The sequence below is a fragment of the Wolffia australiana genome, chromosome 6 (genome assembly GCF_029677425.1).
Source record: "Wolffia australiana isolate 7733 chromosome 6, ASM2967742v1".
NCBI classification, from domain to species: Eukaryota; Viridiplantae; Streptophyta; class Magnoliopsida; order Alismatales; family Araceae; genus Wolffia; species Wolffia australiana.
Window position 1 is genome coordinate 7,783,251 of NC_135840.1, and position 19,214 is coordinate 7,802,464.

Consider the following 19,214-nt stretch of genomic DNA (forward strand, 5'->3'; position numbering starts at 1 on the left):
GCAGTTTATTTCCACATGCGACAAGTTAGCATTATTCATTACTATTTAAAAATACAATTTTAGTAATCTTCGCAAACATAAAATGGTATAATATGCCTATAGTTAATTATAATTGTATTTATGAAAATCCGTAGGATTTATTGATTTAATTTGCATTGATATGGTGGAAATTTTCAAGGATTACCATGTAACTATCAGATGAAATGTGTCAGAGGAATAGTACTAAACATATTGACTTCAGTTCACTCACAATCAATGTAGGCTACTTATGTTCAATAAAAATGCATCAATTTTTTATTTCTTGTTTAGAAGTTGGACCTCATCTTCAAAGACTGATTTTAATCTTGATATCCATATTCAAATGAAACATACATGGTTGAAGTCTCTTATCCCCAATAAGCTCTTTTTTCTACAATGTTGAGCTCTTACATACTGGTGATTACATGAGTGATTCTATTTTCTAAAGTTTGGAGAAATAATCAACTCTTAATTAATTATGTTCACGGATTTCAAGATTCTGGTAGAAATATTTTGATATCTGTGGTTATAGTTTCCCCTGATTAAATTTTTATTTGCTTTTATATGAAATATGAACGTCTATAAATATATCTCAAAGCTATTTAAAGGAGAAAATTCATCTGAATAAAAAAAAATTCATGTGGCAAATAGATGTGAGATGAAAGATAGCAAATGAATGTGGCCCTTATTCCATCCTATGATAGCCTTGATTACAAAAAAATGTAAAACCCACTGATATCAAGATTTTGAAGATATTTACAGATTAACTTAGCTGCCTATACTTATCGAGGAACATGCCTTTTTTGTCTGAAAGATTTTCAAGAACTGTGTCTATCTATTGCGAGAAAGAGTTAACTCGTGATCTTTTTCAAGCAGAAATGTTATAGAGATATACAGCTCCAAAAGTGGTACTGTCAAACCCGCTTGTAAAGTCGCACCTCAGTTTAATTTAATTTTGCCAATGGTTGGATTACACTCATTCATTGACAGAATGCCATCAAAACACTGGTTTTCTCTCCCAGGTGAGTGCATAATAACTTAATGGATGGGGGGAAGGCAGCAGGCAGTAGTCCCACATGCAAGGTATTTTCGACAATTATTTGAAAAATAAATTCAAGAAAATAACTCCATACCCAGATGTGAACTAGTGAGAGTACAGCCCCTCACCCTCGTGGCATTGCATTCATAAAGCAGAGTAATGTAAACTATTTTGTTCTTTAACTTCATCTACTCCAATGTTCGTAAGGAATGGTGGAGATAATAAGGAATGTTTTACATGCGAGGTTTTTCTAAAGAAAAAACTGATGAAAAATACCCTAAAGTAGGGTATCTATAGAATGGAACTAAAAATTCAATTTTGCTTTGGAAAAAGCAGCATCTATGTCTATAACTCGCATATAATTTTACAGTAAAACTAATGAAATCTAAACTAAGCTTCTACTTCATTGAAGAACCATAAATATAAATCTCTACTTCATTTTGCTTTATTTTTAATTATAAATTGTAAACTAGTAAACGGAGGTTCATTTTTGTTTCATTTATTATTTGAAGATTAAATGCATGACCTAAATAAGGAAGGACCAAAAATCAATAAGTAATAATTAAGTAGAAAATTATAAAAAGTAAAGAAATAAGTACAAGTAGAAGAACCCACTTTTGGATCAGAGGATATTTTGATGCAAGACAAATATTTTAAAAATATCATTATACCAAAATACGGGGACTTCAAAAGGTCATGTCCATAATATGATTTTAAGGGTTTCTGTTTGGGTGTCATGTATTCGAGAGGGAAAAGATGTAATAAAAGTAGGTTAACTTTGGTTAATTATGCGTTAAGCCAGTTTTATACCTATTATGGTCCACAGAAAGAACAAATAAGGTAGTGGAAGATGGTTTTGAACTTTAGCATCTGCACGGTCATGGAAACATTTTTACATTGGATCTAAAAAATGGCTATTCTAAGTTTAACAAAGAGATGTTTCTTCAAGAAAGAGGTAACAGGGAAAAAAAACTTTTCCACATAACATGATCTTAGTCTGATGCTAAGAATAAGACAGCTCTTCATTCTAAAAGCATGTAATTAAAATCTAAACAGTCTGCAGCTTGGCAGCACCAATAAAGAACTAACCGGAAATTCGTTAGGTTCTTTATACGCCCATCACCAATATATTTCTGCTAAGTAGAGTGACTACAAAATTGGAAGTCTCTCGGAAATCAAATGGATAATTCTCAATATTCAACAACATAAATCATGGTTTCACGATGTTAGGCTTCTTAGAATCTGCAATTTTCTTCTCACCATCCACGGTTCTTTTCTTGTCCTTCCTCTCCCTCTTCTTCAGAGCATCCATGTGGGCTTTTAGCAGCGTAGCATATGAGGCCTGGAACCGGAGATGATCCCTCGCAGATAGCTGGGTATTATAAATGAGAGGGAAAAAATAGTTTATAATCAGTTTTTTATAGTAGAAACAGAAGAAAATTTATACTTGAAAGATTCCTCAAATTAGAAATACAATGACTCTTGGGAGAATGTTATTACACAATCAAGCAGTCCAATCCAAAGAAATTAGCTGTCTCTTTGGGAATATCAATTAAACTAATAATGATTCGGGTTCCAAAGATTTTGCCCCCAAATATTACCCGCAATAACTGTTTTTGCTCTCTCTCTTCTTCCAACTCTATCGTTTTCCCTCTCTGACAGAGACCAATGTTTCGGCCATTATCACAGCCTTGGGAACCGGACGGCAATGACAATGACAAAACAACGTTTTCAACTCGAGATACAAACTGGGGTAGACGCGTCATGACTAATTTTTCATCATCATCAAAACTCACCATTATCATTCACATTCATGTTTGGGCTTAGACTAATGACGATTTGTCATCAGCCAATGCATGACAAAATCATAACTGACCAAATATGATGAGAAAGATGATCAAGGAAACCAGACAATGATGACAAATCAGCATGTAGTGATCATCTTCATCGTCGAGGCCAAACAAAGGTAAATGAACGATGATGATTTTGTCATCCCTTAAACTCATCATCATCATTCATTCAGAAAACTCATCATCATCATTATCATCCATATTATGGCTAAGACAAATGACGATAGCAATGACAACTCATCAATCAAATGATGATGATAACAAGGATGATGCAGAACCCCGCTTGGAGTGTAGATTATAAGAAAACCAAGGTATGGCAGATACTCGTGAAAGTAATCTTGACAATCACGAGCTGTTCAATTGAATAGGGAATGGGAAAAACCGAATATGGTGTACTTTCTTTCCGATAAAACTTAAAATATGAGCAGAAAATTAAAAGCTTACCGAGGTAGAGATGGTCCTTTTGCCATCAGTGGCACGAACAAGACATCTGTGCTCAATTGCTTCTCCCGCAGTTTTCATTTTGTTCAACGTAGCCTTCGAGGCTAAGGGCGCTGAGATGTAAATCACCAATTGATGTTAACGTTTCTGCTGAATGAATGCATTTCTTTTTATTTTTTTTGTTCTTTCCAATCAAGGAAAATCCCATGGAATGACTAGAAAAGGATGATTACAGCGCTTGAGTGTGACCCAAACAGACCCTTTCTCCTTGTTGCGCTCAAACATGCTTGTGAGCTCGTTAAGGAATGGATCTGCTTGGAGAAGTACCTTTTACATGCACAAACAAAGAGAAATAATATCAATCCTAACTTAAAAGCTAACACGATGTTCAAAAAGTTAAAGTTAAATCCTGAAAATTCACCCAGAACACAATATTGTTTAAAAAACTAAACAGCAAAACTAAGCAAAAACTAAACATGTTAAAATAAAATTGAACGATTGAATAACACAAAAGAGGGACATCAATGAGAGATCTTCCAAAAAATGAAAATAAATTTGAGAAAGTAAGACTATCATTTCATAGGGGACATAAGGAAGCAGCCTGATGAATGGACGCGTTGGTACTAAAACAAATACAATATGGAAAACACCTCCGCACTGAAATAACTTTATTCTCAATGTTGCGACCAACTTCCTAAACGATGTCGACCACACTGAGGCCAGTTCTTAGCCCTAAAAAATGATCAAACATTACGCAGTCATTTATTAATTATTTGGGTCTATATTATCGACTTTACTATGCTTCAATGAACCATGAAACATTATGATATGATAAGTAGTCAAGCCAAACAACATTTTATCAGGCTTATCATTAAACATCTAACATAACACAAGGATCTTCACTCAAAGTGAATGTTGCAAAAAAAAATTCTTACTCGAGAGTGATATCAAAGTCAGGTGTAAGTGAGTACACCATTGTTCGCAATAATGGGTTGCATAAGACATTAAAGCACTTAAAAATGCGCAAAGGATATGAAGTGCCACAACAATCTAAGCTAAAAACTGGGAAGAAACTATGTAGAAGTAGAATTTAAGAAAGATTACGTCAAAACATCGTTGAATTAAAATTCAGCGGATCCATTCAAAAAGGTGCAACAAATCAAGAGGACATAATAGGGTAAAAACTCTTACACTTTCCGCAAAAGGAGCGTCAACATCTTAATTCATTTTTAATAACTTGAATTAAACATAGAAGGTCGGAACGAGATACCAAACTCCCGCGGTAATTTCATTGCAGCGAAGTCCTAGCGTTGAACTCACATGCACAATGTTCAATTTATAATTCATTTCATGATTCATCAAAGAAATACATACGCATCAATAAAATTCGATGGGCAAACAAAAAGAGGTGTTGAACTCCCCATATTCCCAGCAAACCCAATAATAATTACATGAAAACTCAGGTGGGCATACATCAATCTTGAAGAAATGTGTCTAGAAAGATCCATTCAATTCCGTTCAAACTCATTTACAACTTATAAATCATGGAAAAAAAGGGGAAAAAAAACAGAATTGAGTGGATCTAACCATGGCGGATCAGTCGTGCGCTTTGCTTTGCCGGAGATGGAAGGCGGCTGTCGATCGACTCGAATGCTTCGCTTTGCTTTGCTTTTATTTACTTTGTTTTGCGTTGGGGGCAAATCCAACAACTTAAATGGAATTTATGAACGGACAAGATTGTCTGATCGGAGAGGCTCATTGATCCAACGGTCTACATCGCCTCATTGCAAAAGGGAGAGAAAAGGCTAAAAACCCACTAGCATTTAAAAAAATATACCCAAATGCAACTCAATTTACTTTATCTGCTTTACAATATTACAATTTTAAGGTTCAGGGACAGATGACGAAATAGGACGGACGGAACGAGACGGCACAGCAATCATGATCATGATCTTGATCGATCTTGACCAAACGGCGACAGAAAAATGAGAAGTGTTAGATTAATGTCATGAATTTTACATGTTTATCTGTGCTAATTATAACATATATGTGTGTTATCAAGTTTAAAATGATTAAATCCATGTATATAGACTAATTATACCACATACGTTTATTTATCTATATCAAAATTATCACCTTTCTCATTTCATTTATTATAAATATCTCTAGTTGCCCACTAATTACCATGTAAAATGGTATTTATACCTAGTGGCCGTCCATGTGGATCGAACCCTTGCTAATCGTTGGAGGCAAATTGTGGCGATAATTTCAGTGTCATTGGAAATTAATTTTCATAAATCAAATACATTTTAATTATAGAAAACTGACGCAAACGTGTATACAGGGAGGGAGGTCGTATCCATAGGGACTGGCCTTTAGAGATATATCTAATAATTGAGTTAGGATTATGGAAAATAAGAGCAATTTAAGGATAATAAAAGAAACTAGTTTTATGGTTTAATAGGAGAAGGGATAAAGTAATAAGGAGAAGATAGTGAAGAGTAAGCTCTTTATAAAATAAGCTATTCATTATATTATTTTTAGGAAAAATATTTTTTAGAGGTATTTGAGATAGTAAGGAAATGATATAATAAAGGTGATCTTTGGTATTATGTTAAAGAAGGATAGTAAGATGGATACTAGATAAATTTTTTTAAATATTTGTTCTAAATATATTACTATTCGAATGATACAAGAGAAGGACATCCAAAAATCTGAATATTACTGAATAGTCTCACTCATATGATGGGAATGGTTCCCCTAGCCATTAGTGTGTAGACACAAAGGATAGATGATGGGCTGATCATATGAATTCTTAAATGAAATTACACAAAATGGTCAACCACCTTGTAATGTATGTGGTCCTTGGACCTAATGCACCAAAGATGTATTGTAGATGGATGCTGGACTTTGATTGTGGCATAAGATTTATCATGTCATTCTAAATTTTCTTAGTGTGGGTGCATCAAGAAGTTCAAAAAGATGATTGAGTGATCAAGATAGGATTGATATACTCAAAAATTGGGGTTTTTATTTGTCGTTAGTATTTTTTAGATTATTAAATTAAATATAAATATGTACTGACTTAGTAATTTTAGCTAGTGATGACTGTCGAGTACAGATCATGTTCTTAAAATAGGGATTGATGTATGAGCTGAGTTATGCATAAAGTATGAAGTCGAGTGATGAGAAAATGTGAGGCAAGATAGTGGTATTTATTACTATAATTAAGATTATCATAGTAGTTAATAACAATTAAGTTTTGTAGAAGATCGAACGAGTGCAAGGATGAAGTGACAATGACGCGAAGATTGACGAGAGTTAGGTAAAGAATGAGTCATATAAGTGATGAGTAAGTTAACGATAAGACTGTCACATGAAGTCGACAAGACATGATTGGTGAGTGTATGGAGGCGATGTAATAGTGAGATGCGATAGTGAGGATGTCGAGAAAGAACAACATAAGACGAAGATAATTTACCATAGATCTGTATGTTCCACCATGATTACACATATTTGATAGTTCAATTAAGCTCCCCTTTCCTATGTTATCTCTTCACACACACCCAAGACACGAAGAACGTGCTAGATGGATCTCAGAAACTGAATATCTTTCAATTAACCCACATTAACAGGAAGCAATTTTGGACAGCATGTGTTTGACAGGGATCTGCCCTTTTATGTATAGATTGGAGGGTATGAATAAAAAGAAGGGATGAGGGAAAGGCTTCCCTTATAATTTTGGCTCAATGATAAACTCAAAATTAGGGTAAAAATTACATTGTCGTGAAATCGAGTATAACCAATAATATTTATAACCTTTACTCATAAAGTAATTTGATTAATTGGTGATGAGTAAAGGTAGTATCTACAAGAAATGGATATTAGGGAATGAACACTCTTGATCAGGTGGATTCAAGAAGTTGAGAAAGACTACATACAGCGTACAAGGTAGTGAATGGGTCAACATAATGATAGTGATTATGTATTGACGAGGTAGTGAATGCATCAAGACCTTTACCATCTCTCATCTTATCTTTCGCTCCCATCTCGTCTTACAACCTCATTTCATGCTATCACTAATGCAGGATGACTAGGGGATGATGGGGTGATGCAGGGTGGCTAGAGGAGACGGGGACATGGCGACAATGGGAACCGGATACTAGGATGACTAGGGGAGGGATGGGATAAAACAGACCACAAATCACATGATCAAATTCGAAGATTTAAATCTGGTGAAAATAATGATGGTGCAGCCCCTTTCCTCCTCGAGGGCGGGAGTACTGTCTTACAACCACCGCAGTGAAAACAAAACAACACGTTCAATAAATCTGAATGGCGATCGCTAGAAGATTCAAAGACCTATTCAACAAGTCGCTTGAGATTCAAAATGCAATTAAATCCGACGGCAGTGGATGAACACTCGAAGAACCCTGGAAGAAGAACAAGGACACCGAAGAGTGTAGAAGTACCTCGGCACTAGATAGTGTGTGAAGAGGCTGCGGGAAATTCTCGACGCGTCGTTACGGGACGATTGATGTGCGCTTCGACAGGGTGTCTCGGATCCAACTGCGTGGTCAATTGGCAGGGGGTCAAGGGGGGAGTCGCTCCCTTGCGGGGTTCGGGGCAGCGCCCCAAAACCTTAATGGTAAACGAGGCGTGCGCTTGCAGAATGAAGGATCTGAAGCCCCGGATATTGGTTGTAGGGGTAGTGTTGACGCGAGACATTTGAAGGCGCAAGCGGCAAAAGGTGCGGGTACTGACGCGGGCGGCCAAGGGAGCGGGTGCGGATGGCGCAGGTGCTGAGATCGCGGGCGCGGCGATTGATGACACGACCGATCGAGGGCGGCAGCAACGACAAGTGGCGGCATCGGCAAGTGGTGGTAGTAGAAAAAGATGGAAGGAGAAGAGAGTTAGGGCAAATCCTCCAAGAAGAAAGAAAACTTCAATTCTTGAAAAATGATTCATCAAATGTTTCTTGCAACATTGGCCTATATATACGCCTTGTAGGAAAGAGAAAATACGATAAATAAAATAAAGTAGACGACTTGATATCGTGTCACATCAAAGGGCAGTTCTAGATCTGGAATTAACGATGTGTCATGATGCCGGACGTGTCGTGTGTAAGTGGAGATGCGTCTGATGCTGGTGCGTTGACTTGGTCGTTATCAAGGCGGTTCTTCAGTTGATGTTGGTGACGAGGCAGGATGCGGGGCGTCTTGGATGATAGTGGCGGCGCGTCCGAAGATGATGCGTTGACGTCGTCGCCACCAATCACTCATGTCTACCTCCATCCTCTCGTCTTACTTTATATTTCAATACTAGTTCTACCGCGATACTCACATCATTACTATCACCATCATAATCACTATCATCACCCATTTACTATCGTGTACTATATAACTCTTCTGATCTCTGTGATTTCACTCAATTGAGATGTTTCTTTCCCTTACATATGTTCCCTGTGGAGACAATCCTAACTCGTCACTCGCTAATTAGATTATTTACGAGTATAGGTTTATAAATTTTATAGATTAAACTGAAATTCTCAACTACAAAATTTCACGCCCAATTTTGAATTTATCAAGTGCATCAAATCGCTAGATAAGGTAGTAGGGATACTGAAGAAAGTATTATCCAATGATCCATGTTATGCACCATAACTAACTCAATGTGATATTAGGTTTTGATGACTAACCATATTCTAAGTCATCCAAGATTTTCATGCGAATGAGGGATTATACATAATTGATAACTTCTGATGGTAAAGGTTCCATGAAAGATTTTATCACTCATATGTATCTGCTGGACAAAAGGAATAACTTAGCAACCAATACTATTCATTAGGTTAAATGGATCTTGGATTAAGTAGTATATATCTTGATATTGTTAATTAATAAGGTTAGTCAATAAATATTTTTGGGCCTTTAAAATTATTAACTAGATTAATATATGGGCCTAGAGGGTCAGAAGCATAAAATTTAAGGACATTGGGAGATATATTTTACAAATAAGGACTTTTATGAAAACGTTCTAAACGAGTATAAATAAGAGAGGCACTGATTTTAGGTGGTGATGTCTGCTTCATTTTGGCATCCCCTTTTTTTCTTTCTTTGATTCTGTACTAATTCCACAATGACATCTTGATGTTGAGGAGAAACTAGGTATTGAATAATAGTTGGAAAGACGAAGAGGAGATCCAACAGTTCTAGAGGCCATGCACATGAATAACTTCAAGACACTCACCCGGGGAACAAGCCAAGGTTGAAAAAAGTTCCTCTATTTAATTTAAGTTTAATTTGTGATAGATAAATTGAGACCTGATCTTCACATTTCGCTGACTGAAAAGTGTTTTCAAGATCCACACCATAGCCCCGTAACCGCATTGGTTTGGATGACATATTCACAAAAATGTGATGGAGCGCGCCCAAATGACATCGACGAATTGTCAACGGAGCCATCTTTACCGTCATCAGCATCATCGCCGGTCCCTGTCCAGCCTGACCGGCATGCCAAAGCAACCATGAAGATGCCCAGGTTTAAATATCCCAGCTAGAGCATGATCGTGCACACGTTTGCAGTTTAATTACCTGTTTTGTTCGTCTGATTTTATGATCGTGTTCGTCATGACGAGTTCACCGTTCTCATCATGACGTGTCTGTATCATCCCATTTCACCTGTCATTTTATTTCGAGTCATTTTAATATTTCTCCAATTTTTTTTATTTTCAGTGTTGTAAAAGGGGTTCCTCATTGGGCCCATATGTGTAGTCTATAATGGGTCCATCATGGCCCTATATAAGGCCATGATGGACCACGTTCATGTTTAGATCTGGATTTTGCATTTTGGTAGTTACAAGAAGAAGGGAGGAGGAAGAAGAAGAAGAAGAGGAGGAGAGGAGAAGGGAGAAGAGAGGGCAGTGTATGAACAAGGGAAATCGTAGTCTGATCTGTATTTCTTCCTTCCCCTTGGGATTGGCAAGTCGCCACCGACGCTTGAGAATTTCCATCTCTTTGACGATCAATCGAGCCCGCACCATTGGGTCCAGTTGCGGCCCACACTCACCTTCATGTGGGTCGGCCATGATCGTTGACCCCTCCCAAGCCGACGACAGACTGATCGGTGCTCTCGGGTGGTGCAAATCCCGCCGTGGCCCCCAACAACTTCATAGACAAACTTCTCTCCTCGGACACTGATCCACACAGGTGACAGAATGACCCATGCCCTCGAACAGGTGCACTCAATTTTTTGGCATCTGCACTGTTGCGGACGGGTCTCTCCTAGCGGAACACTGACCCACGCCTGCGGCCGGTTGACCTGCTCTCTTGAACAAGTGAAACTGATTGTTGGGTTTCTGCACTGATGCAACGGTACGCTTCGTGTGGGTCGCTAACCCACACCAGCGGCAGGTTGACCTGCGCACACGAAGGGGGATACCCCATCCCCTCATACAATGAGAATTTTGACTTGGGTCAGGACATGACTAATGTCCCCTTTGCCAGTGGTCGCCGATGAATTCTTAGCCGAAGCGGCCACTTGTCTGGATAGTCTGTAAACACAGGTGAAGACTCTTGTCTTGCGGACATTCGTTTCCTCTCAAGTCGCCGCCAGTTGGGTCATTGTCAGCCGTCGATCACCACGCCGCAGAGCGACGCGCCGTTGCCAACTCTCTCTCCCCATCGCTTCTCCCTCGATCCCTCATCTCCAGAATTCCCCAAACGCTCCTACGCCGTGACCGTTGCAAGTCGAGCTATTCCATGCCTGTCTTTGGCACTTCTCCACCATCCAACCCGCATCGGCTCATGCCCAACGAAGACCTCAACGACAAACGCCGCCACCGACGTGGTACGGCATTCCCCTTGCTCATCAGTTTAATTAAGTCTTCCTGTATACTTTTTGACCGCACTCCACTGTGCCGGGTTAGATTAGGTGAGAGAAATTATCAAGAAAGATACAATTTGAGCATCTCCCTATATATTGATCGAGGCCACCCGTTACATGTGAGGTCCTATGGAATTATTCCGCTTGGCGGCGTAGTCACCGTCGTCGCTTCCCTGAGGGTCAGAAGGTCATCGTGATCATCATCAGTCGCCCGCTCCAGAGCTTAGAGCCCGCCGAATCCCCACTCGTCAGCCCTGCATGTACATTTCAACTAGGACATTCACATCATGTAGTTACATTCACTAAGTGATTACTCGTCGAACGACACCTTTGCCAACGTCTGACATCATTTTGGTATTAGAGCCAGGTTGTGGATGCCCACAGCATGTTTCCGTACTCTTGCATCATAACATCTGCATACATCCGTTTTCGAAAAAAAAGTCATCTGGGTGTCCCATTGAGGAATTGGCCATGGTCTTCGAGATGCAATTAAGTAGAAGGATACATAATGAAGGTTTGCCTTCATTGCGGCGTGATGAATCGTTGCAGCTCAAAAGAGTCAGCCCTATAAGACTCTTAGAGCCTCGTCCCATCATGCCTGTAGGTGGCGCATCACCACCTCCTTTGGAGCCCGGACAAACTGCACTCGTCGATAGGGATGCTGACGAATCCCTCAATCCACGTGGACACGTCCGTGTCCGGTGTGGATGAGCTCAATCCCACCACAGCGCCTCACGGTCACTAGACGCTACCTACCCTAGTGACGTCAAGCATAACACGACGACGAGTTGTCGTCCACATGGGAAAGATCCCGTGGATGAGCCTACACCCCAAGCTCCCTCTGCACGTGGCCGAGGAGTAGGACATGGATGAGGGAGAGTTCAGCAGTAGTATCAACCCTGGGAGGATTCAAACGAGGAGCACAGAGAGTACCTCTACACCCTGACTACCGTCGCCAATCGTGTGGAGAAACTACTAGCACGACCCATGATGCCTCTAGTACCCATCATCGCGCCCGAGCCTGTGGTGTCGAAACGAGTCTGCGACCCACCGAGGGTCGTGCATCCCCTAGAACGACCATAGATGCCCATTGAAGATGAAAAGTACCCTGACGGCAGGTGGCAGGACAAGATGTGTCAGGACCGACATCCCGACCGATATGTTGAAATATCTCATGGAACATTTTCTGCTAGTGATTACGTATATGTATAAACAGTCTGCTTGAGACTCCCCAATGAGTTGGGGTATGATTATTATCAAACTCTAATCCATTATTCACTTTTAAATAATGCATAATACAGATCATCAGGGAATGTTTCAATCAATTTCTCCATTACCTTGGCCAGGGATACAATGCATCTTACTACTAGATTAAATCTCATTCCACATAGAGGGTGGACAACTTCATCTTTAGCACTAAATCACTGTCAAGAATTTCTTGTTACATGCTTAACTAAGACATTTTTGAATCCCGTGAATAGAACTTGCATGTGACAGAAATATATGTTGCTGACAAGCCAATCACACATTCTACATCTCGTTCAATGTTAATTGGTGTAACATATTCATTATAGTGCTCATAATGAAGTTCATAAATACATGATCGGACTTGGTGAATTATGATGTGATCGTAATACGGAGATCACTAATCTTTAAGCATGTGTTATAAACATTCATATTTGAAGGATAAATGAGAAGGACATCGAAGTATCCGAATATAATAACACTATCTAGCCGCACTCATATGATGAGTATGGCCGGTCCCGTAGCCATTAGTGTGGAGACACTATAATGATAGATAGTGGGCGCTCTTTAGTGGAAAGAGTTCACTAAATTGATCTGTATGAATTCCTAATTGGTATTATACCGAATTGTTAATCAGGTTGATGGCGCACACCATCGTGACTCGTTGAAGAAGTCATCCAAGCCACTGACGCCGTCATCGACAACGGGGGTGAAGCATGCTCGTTTCTTTTTAACATTTAGATTTCCCTCACCTTCATGGTTGTATTTCATGTTTTTAGCATTCGTTGAGTCACCTACATTGCATCGCAACGGGTCGGTCATTCTATCTGCACGTCGTGCTTCCATCGTCATGGGGAAATGGTCCTTAGTCATTTGGACTCCCCTCCCTTGTCTCTTTCGCCTTTTCATTTTATGTTTTAATTTTCCCCTTTTATTTTGTAATGGGGGCCCATTATATTGATGGAAATATATGTGGTCGGCAAGCTAATCACACATTCCATATCTCATTCCATGTTGATTAATACATTATATTCATTATAGTGCACATGTGATGCTTATAATGAAGTCCATGAATACACGGTCAGACTTAATGAATTATGATGAGATCCTAATACGGAGATCACTAGTCTTTAAGCATGTGTTCTAAACATTCCTATTCGAAGGATACGCGAGACGAACATCAAAGTATCCAGATAGAATAGAACTATCTAGCCTTACTCATATGATGAGTATGGCCAGTCCCGGAGTCATTAGTGTGGAGACACTAAGGATAGATAGTGGGTGCTCTTTAGTGGAAAGAGTTCACGAAATTGGTCTGTACGAATCCCTGAATTGTATTATACCAAACTCTCTATTAGGTTGATTCATGTCACTGCTGTGTAAGTGGTCCTTATACGTGCGACACCAAAGACGTCTAATGGACGAACGGTTGTACTTTGACTATGGCCAACGAGTCTCTAATCATGGGATTCTAAACGGTCTTAGTTTGGATACATCAAGAAGTTCACAAAGATGATTGAGTGGTCAAGGTGGGATCGTCCACCCTCGGTATAAGAGGTGATAGCTCAAAGAAGATGATGCAATGAAGTCCTTAGTGAAGGCAGTGAAATATCGGAGAAGAGTTTTCCGATGATTTTCAAATGCATGAATACTAACTCGGATGACCGATTAGGGTTTGACAGTTGACCAAACCCTGAGTCGTCTAAGGAGCATCAAGTGGATGAGGGATTATACGTACACGGTAGCCAATGATGAACATGTTACATGAGTGAGTCGGTAAACACTCCTTTGTATCTTCTAGAGCACGAGGTGTAACTTGGCACCCCACACGTTGGAGACACAACATATCGATTGGGTTAAATCGATCCAACTTTAATTATTCTATCTGATGATATAGTTAATTAATTTGAAAGGTCAATAAAGATTATCAGGCCGCTCGAGTCATTAACTAGACTTATACATGGGTCTATAGGGTCACACGCAAATTATCTTTTGGACGTTGGAAGATATATGATGACACCCTAAATTCGGTCTTTATTTCAGGAAATTATCACAATTTTATGCATTTAAAGAGTTTAAAATGGGGTGGTTATCATATATTTATATGTAATTAAGGTTTCCAAGTGATTTTTGATTTTTTCCTAATTTCTGTTAATTTTCATGAATTTTGTGGAATTTTTTCAATATTCAAACCAAACCAAATCAAAATTCCTTCTTAATTCCTTCTCAGCGCCTTCTTCTTCTTGCCTTTGAACTTTGTTGATCTTCTCCGGTTTGGTTCGTCTTCTTCGTCCTTGTTCTTCTTCTTCTTTGGGCATTCGTCCCTGAAGTGACCTGGTCTACCACACTCAAAGCATTTCTTAGTGGTTTTTGAAAATTTTCCTTAAGCCCTAATCATCCTAGCTATTTTCTTTGATAATAGTACGATTTCATCGTCTTCATCACTTTCGTCATCTTCCGATGATTCCTTTACTCAGAGTGCAATATTCAATGATTTAGCTTGGAGGGGGGTGAATTAGCTTTTCTGATTTTATATTATCTAAATACCTTTTAATGATTCCTTGTTTTAACTCTCACCTCCTTTCTCTAAGACACCAAGTTTACTTGGTTCCTCGATCCGCTAAGTGATCGAGCCAATCCAAGGTCCCCCTTTGAGTCCAAACTAGGTGACGTCGTCTCAACGGCGTCCGACCGTCACCGAAGGAAGGAACTCGGTGTCGTATCGCTAACTGATCGGATTACGTCCACGACGTCAACCGATGGATATGCGGAGAACAGAAATATATGTATGACGATGACGAGGACGATGATTCTACAACGGTACGTGCAATGCGCCGACAAGCTACGAGCCAACCCGAGCGGGACGGGTCGCCAAGCTGGGTCGGTCCAGCCCTCCAAGTCGCCCGAGGTGGGTCGAGGCGCACGCCGTCCGAATGGGGCAACTCCCCCTGGAATGCTCACACGCGTCGGGGCGTCCCGACTCCTACCGGACAGGTAAGACGCTCGTCTTTGTTTCGTCGTTCTCTCAATCTGTCCCACTCACCTATCTAACCCGAGCGCGGTGGAGGCAATACGAAAGAATACTGACGGAAATAAATGACGTAAAGCGGCTCGGGAAAGCAGAGTACCTTCGCCGCTGGCGACGGATTTTCGCACCAACTGGTTCCGAGGAGGGAGTTGTCGGGTGCACCGAGGTTGACTGGTGCGGAGGGGCGGTGCCGCGCAGTCAGCGCGGAGCGTGCGGGAGATGTGGTCGACGGTGGTGGCGCGCGGTGGGCGGCGGCGGCGTGGTCAGCGCGCGAGCAAGCGCGGCGGCGCGCGGCGACAGCGCGCAGCGGCGGCGCGAGGCAGGGCAGCGGCGGCAGCGTGGCGGTGGCGGCGGCCAGCGGCTGGCGCGCGTGGCGGCAGCGCGCGGCGGCGCTGGCGCGGGCTGGCGCGGCGCGCAGCGGCGCGGCGTAGCGGCGGCGCGCGCCTTGGCGCAGCGGCGGCGACAAGCGCTGGCGGTGGCGGCGGCGCGGCGTGGCGCGAGCGACGGCCGGCGCGCGGCGCGACCGGTGCGGCGTGGCGCGGTGAGCAGCGCAGCGCGCGGTGCGTGGCGCGGCGACGGGCGCGTCAGCGCGCGGCAGCGGCATGATCGGCGGCGGCGCGGCGGCGGCGTCTTGGCGGCGAGTGCGGCTGGCGGCAGGGCATGCGGCGGCGGCGGGCGGCGTGGCGGCAGAGGCGGCGGCGGCGGTGGCGGCTGCCCTCCCTCCTTCTTCTCCCCCTTCTCCTCTTCCTCCCCTCTTCTTCTTCCTCTTCCTCTTCTTCTTCTTTCTTCTATTCTTCTCCACGACCTGACCTTCTTCTCAAAATACCAATCTTCAAAATTTAGGTCAAAGGTAAGGGAAGAGCCCACCTTTTCCCCTTATATATGGGTGAAGATGGCCCTTCCTTAAGTCCAATAACACAAAATAAAAGGGAGAGAAAATAAGCAAGAAAATAGGAAACGGGCTTGTCAGGCCCAACATAAGAAAAAGGGGGGAAAGGGTTCATGGGCCCTTCCCCCGCTACACGACAATACGAATAAAGGGAAAACTATAAGATAAATTAACCGAAGGTGTCGGTGTGCTCCGGTGGTCGGCGTCCGCGTCATGCCGAGTAACGGAATGCGGAATCCCGTGTTGCTGCGGCGGCTCGCCGTGGTGGCTGGACTCGTCTCGGTGGCGAGCTGGGTAGTGCCGGCTCCTCGGGTGTTGGGTCGGGAAGTCCTGCTGCTCCTCTGCTGCTGGCTCGATGACGTCCGGTGGTGACGCGCCATCAACCCTCCCGGTGGGAAGGACTCGACCCGGCGAGTCAGGTGGAGGATCGGCGACGGTGGAAGGAGGTCGGACGAGGCGTCCGGAGCTCCTGTTCTGTAACCCACGTGTCGTCCCGCAGGTGTGGCCCGCCCAACGCATACTAGGAATCTCTCGATGCTTCCCCACCTGCATGGTCAATTACCTCTGCAGTACACAATCGATTGCCTCGTGCCTATCGGGTGAAACAATTGGGGAGTGGTGTCGGCAAACTCACTCATGTTGAAGGGGTCTAGAAAGGTTGGGGGTGGGGAGGAAGAAGGGCCCGATACTGAGCTAGGTCCGCCACATTGAATGTAGAGCCTATTCCCCACGTAGGAGGAATTTCGACGACGACGCGTTGTCGCCCACTCACGGAGGATCCGAACGGGCGGCGCTGCGAGCATGCAGCCGTTGCCCCGGAGAGTATCTCTCGGCCGAGTCTGACCATCACTAGGTCTCCCACGTCAAATGCTGGGTCGATGCAAGTCGGCGGCTTGTTTGTACAATGCATTTTGCTGCGTGATCCTATCATGAATGCGATGATGTAATGCAGAGAGACATGCTGGGCAAATGCAAGTGCGTCCTCGGAAACCCTAACATGAGGATCTATGGGAGCTAGGTCTAGGGGTCGACGGGTGCCTGGCCGTAGGCGATCTCAAAGGGCTCAACCCGGTGGTTCTGTTCACCGAGGAGTTGTATGCGAACTCAGCGCGTGGTATGACAAGATCCCAAGACGCGAGGTGTTCACCTACGAGGAACGTAGTAGGTTGCCCAAGCTACGATTGACCACCTCCGTCGACCGTCGGTCTGCGGATGGTAGGCGTCGAGAACTTGAGCCGTGCCCAAGAGGCTCCACAGGGTCCTCGAAGTAACTCGTGAAGCGCCGCGTCACGATCGGACACGATCGAGGATGGCAGGCCATGGAGGCGCACGATCTCGGAAGAAGATCTGGGCGACCTTCACGGCGTCGACGTCTTCGCGCAGGCACGCAGTGGGCCATCTTCGAAAACCTATCCACGACTACCATGACGGAGTCGTGAGTGCCTCGATGCGGGCAGTCCCAAGACGAAGTCCATGCTCACGTCGTCCCGTGGACGCCTCGGCGTCGGCAATGGGGTATAAAGTCCGGCGCTCTTCTTGACCTGCTTGGCCAAGGCACATACGGCACCGGGCAACTATGTTGCCAACATCGCGCTTTAGGAAGGCCAGTAGAATTGGCTTTCCATGGCGGCGATCGTCTTGTCGCGCCAAAATGACCGCTAAGGCCTCGCGTGACATTCCCAAGTGAGGAAGTCACGTAGTGATGCGCGAGGTACGCACAATCTGTTCTTAAAGAACAGGTATCCGTCGATGAGACATAGTCCTTGTAATCGTGGGATGGTCCTCGTCGGACTTCCGCGTTGATGGGGCCGAAATCAGGGCAGTTATCGTACCCATCTCGGATGGTCTCGAACCCCAAAACTGTCACCTTCATGACGTTGAGCACGTGAGTTCTCCGGTGAGGCGTCGGCCACGACGTTGTCCTTGCCCTTCTTGTGCTTGATGACGAAGGTGTAGTCCGTAGGTACCGACCCACCTGGCGTGCCGATCGCTCAGTTTCTGCTGCGAGTGCAGGTACTTGAGCGCCTCGTGATCCGAGAAGAGCACGAACTCCGATGATAGGAGGTAGTGTCTCCAATGCCGTAAGGCTTGGATGACCGCGTAGAACTCCTTGTCGTACGTGGAGTATCGAAGCCTGGCATCGTTCAGCTTCTCGCTGAAGAACTCCACGGGGTGGCCCTCCGGCCGAGGACGCCCGATGCCGATACCTGAGGCATCGCATGTAACCTCGAACACTTTCCCAAAGTCGGGAAGCCGTAGTACCGGCGCCTGTGTCATCATGAGCTTTATCTGCTGGAAAGCTCTCTCTGCTGCCGGTGTCCAGGCGAACGACTCCTCCTTGAGGCAGTCGGTGATGGGGCGAACGGAACTGAAGTTCCGTATGAATCGATCTATAGAAAGTCGCCAGTCCTATGAAACTCCTAACGTCGTGCATGTTTGCCGGGTCGGCCACGGCGTGATGGCCCGGACCTTCTCGGGTGGCGGCTACGCCTGGGCGGACACGATGAACCCTAAGAAGGCAACCTCGACGCTAGGAAGCTACACTTCTTGGGGTGGGCGAGTTGCTCCTGCCGTAGGATGGTGCAGACCTGCGAAGGTGGTCTGCATGCTCGCCTCTGGATCTGCTATAGACGAGGATGTCGGCAAGTAGACGACCACGAACTTCCCTATGAAGGCGCGCGTACCTCGTTCATGAGACGTTGGAAGGTACTGGGCGCATTGGAGAGGCCGAAGGCATAACCCTCCACTCATATAAACCGTCCTTTATCTTAAAGGCGGTCTTCCATTCGTCGTCGCCGGACGGATCCGTATTTGATGGTACCC

At 43.7% G+C, this 19,214-nt stretch overlaps 1 protein-coding gene across 1 annotated transcript; it reads right to left on the minus strand.

The window, feature by feature from the left end:
- Window positions 1-2,142: 2,142 nt before the first annotated feature.
- LOC144704820 (Signal recognition particle, SRP9/SRP14 subunit) lies at window positions 2,143-5,053 on the minus strand. The gene is made up of 4 exons (XM_078577365.1): window positions 4,936-5,053; window positions 3,582-3,675; window positions 3,352-3,461; window positions 2,143-2,429 (listed from the first exon to the last, which is right to left on the minus strand). Exons 1-4 carry the CDS (start codon window positions 4,936-4,938, stop codon window positions 2,268-2,270), a joined length of 369 nt encoding a protein of 122 aa, XP_078433491.1. The 5' UTR covers window positions 4,939-5,053; the 3' UTR covers window positions 2,143-2,267.
- Window positions 5,054-19,214: the final 14,161 nt, after the last annotated feature.

Excerpts from the sequence above, each read along its gene's own strand:
- LOC144704820 (XM_078577365.1), bottom strand. Across the intron at positions 3,462-3,581 it reads TTGGGTCACACTCAAGCGCT|CGCCCTTAGCCTCGAAGGCT; the intron begins GTAATCATCCTT and ends TTTACATCTCAG. Across the intron at positions 2,430-3,351 it reads AAAGGACCATCTCTACCTCG|CTATCTGCGAGGGATCATCT; the intron begins GTAAGCTTTTAA and ends TATAATACCCAG.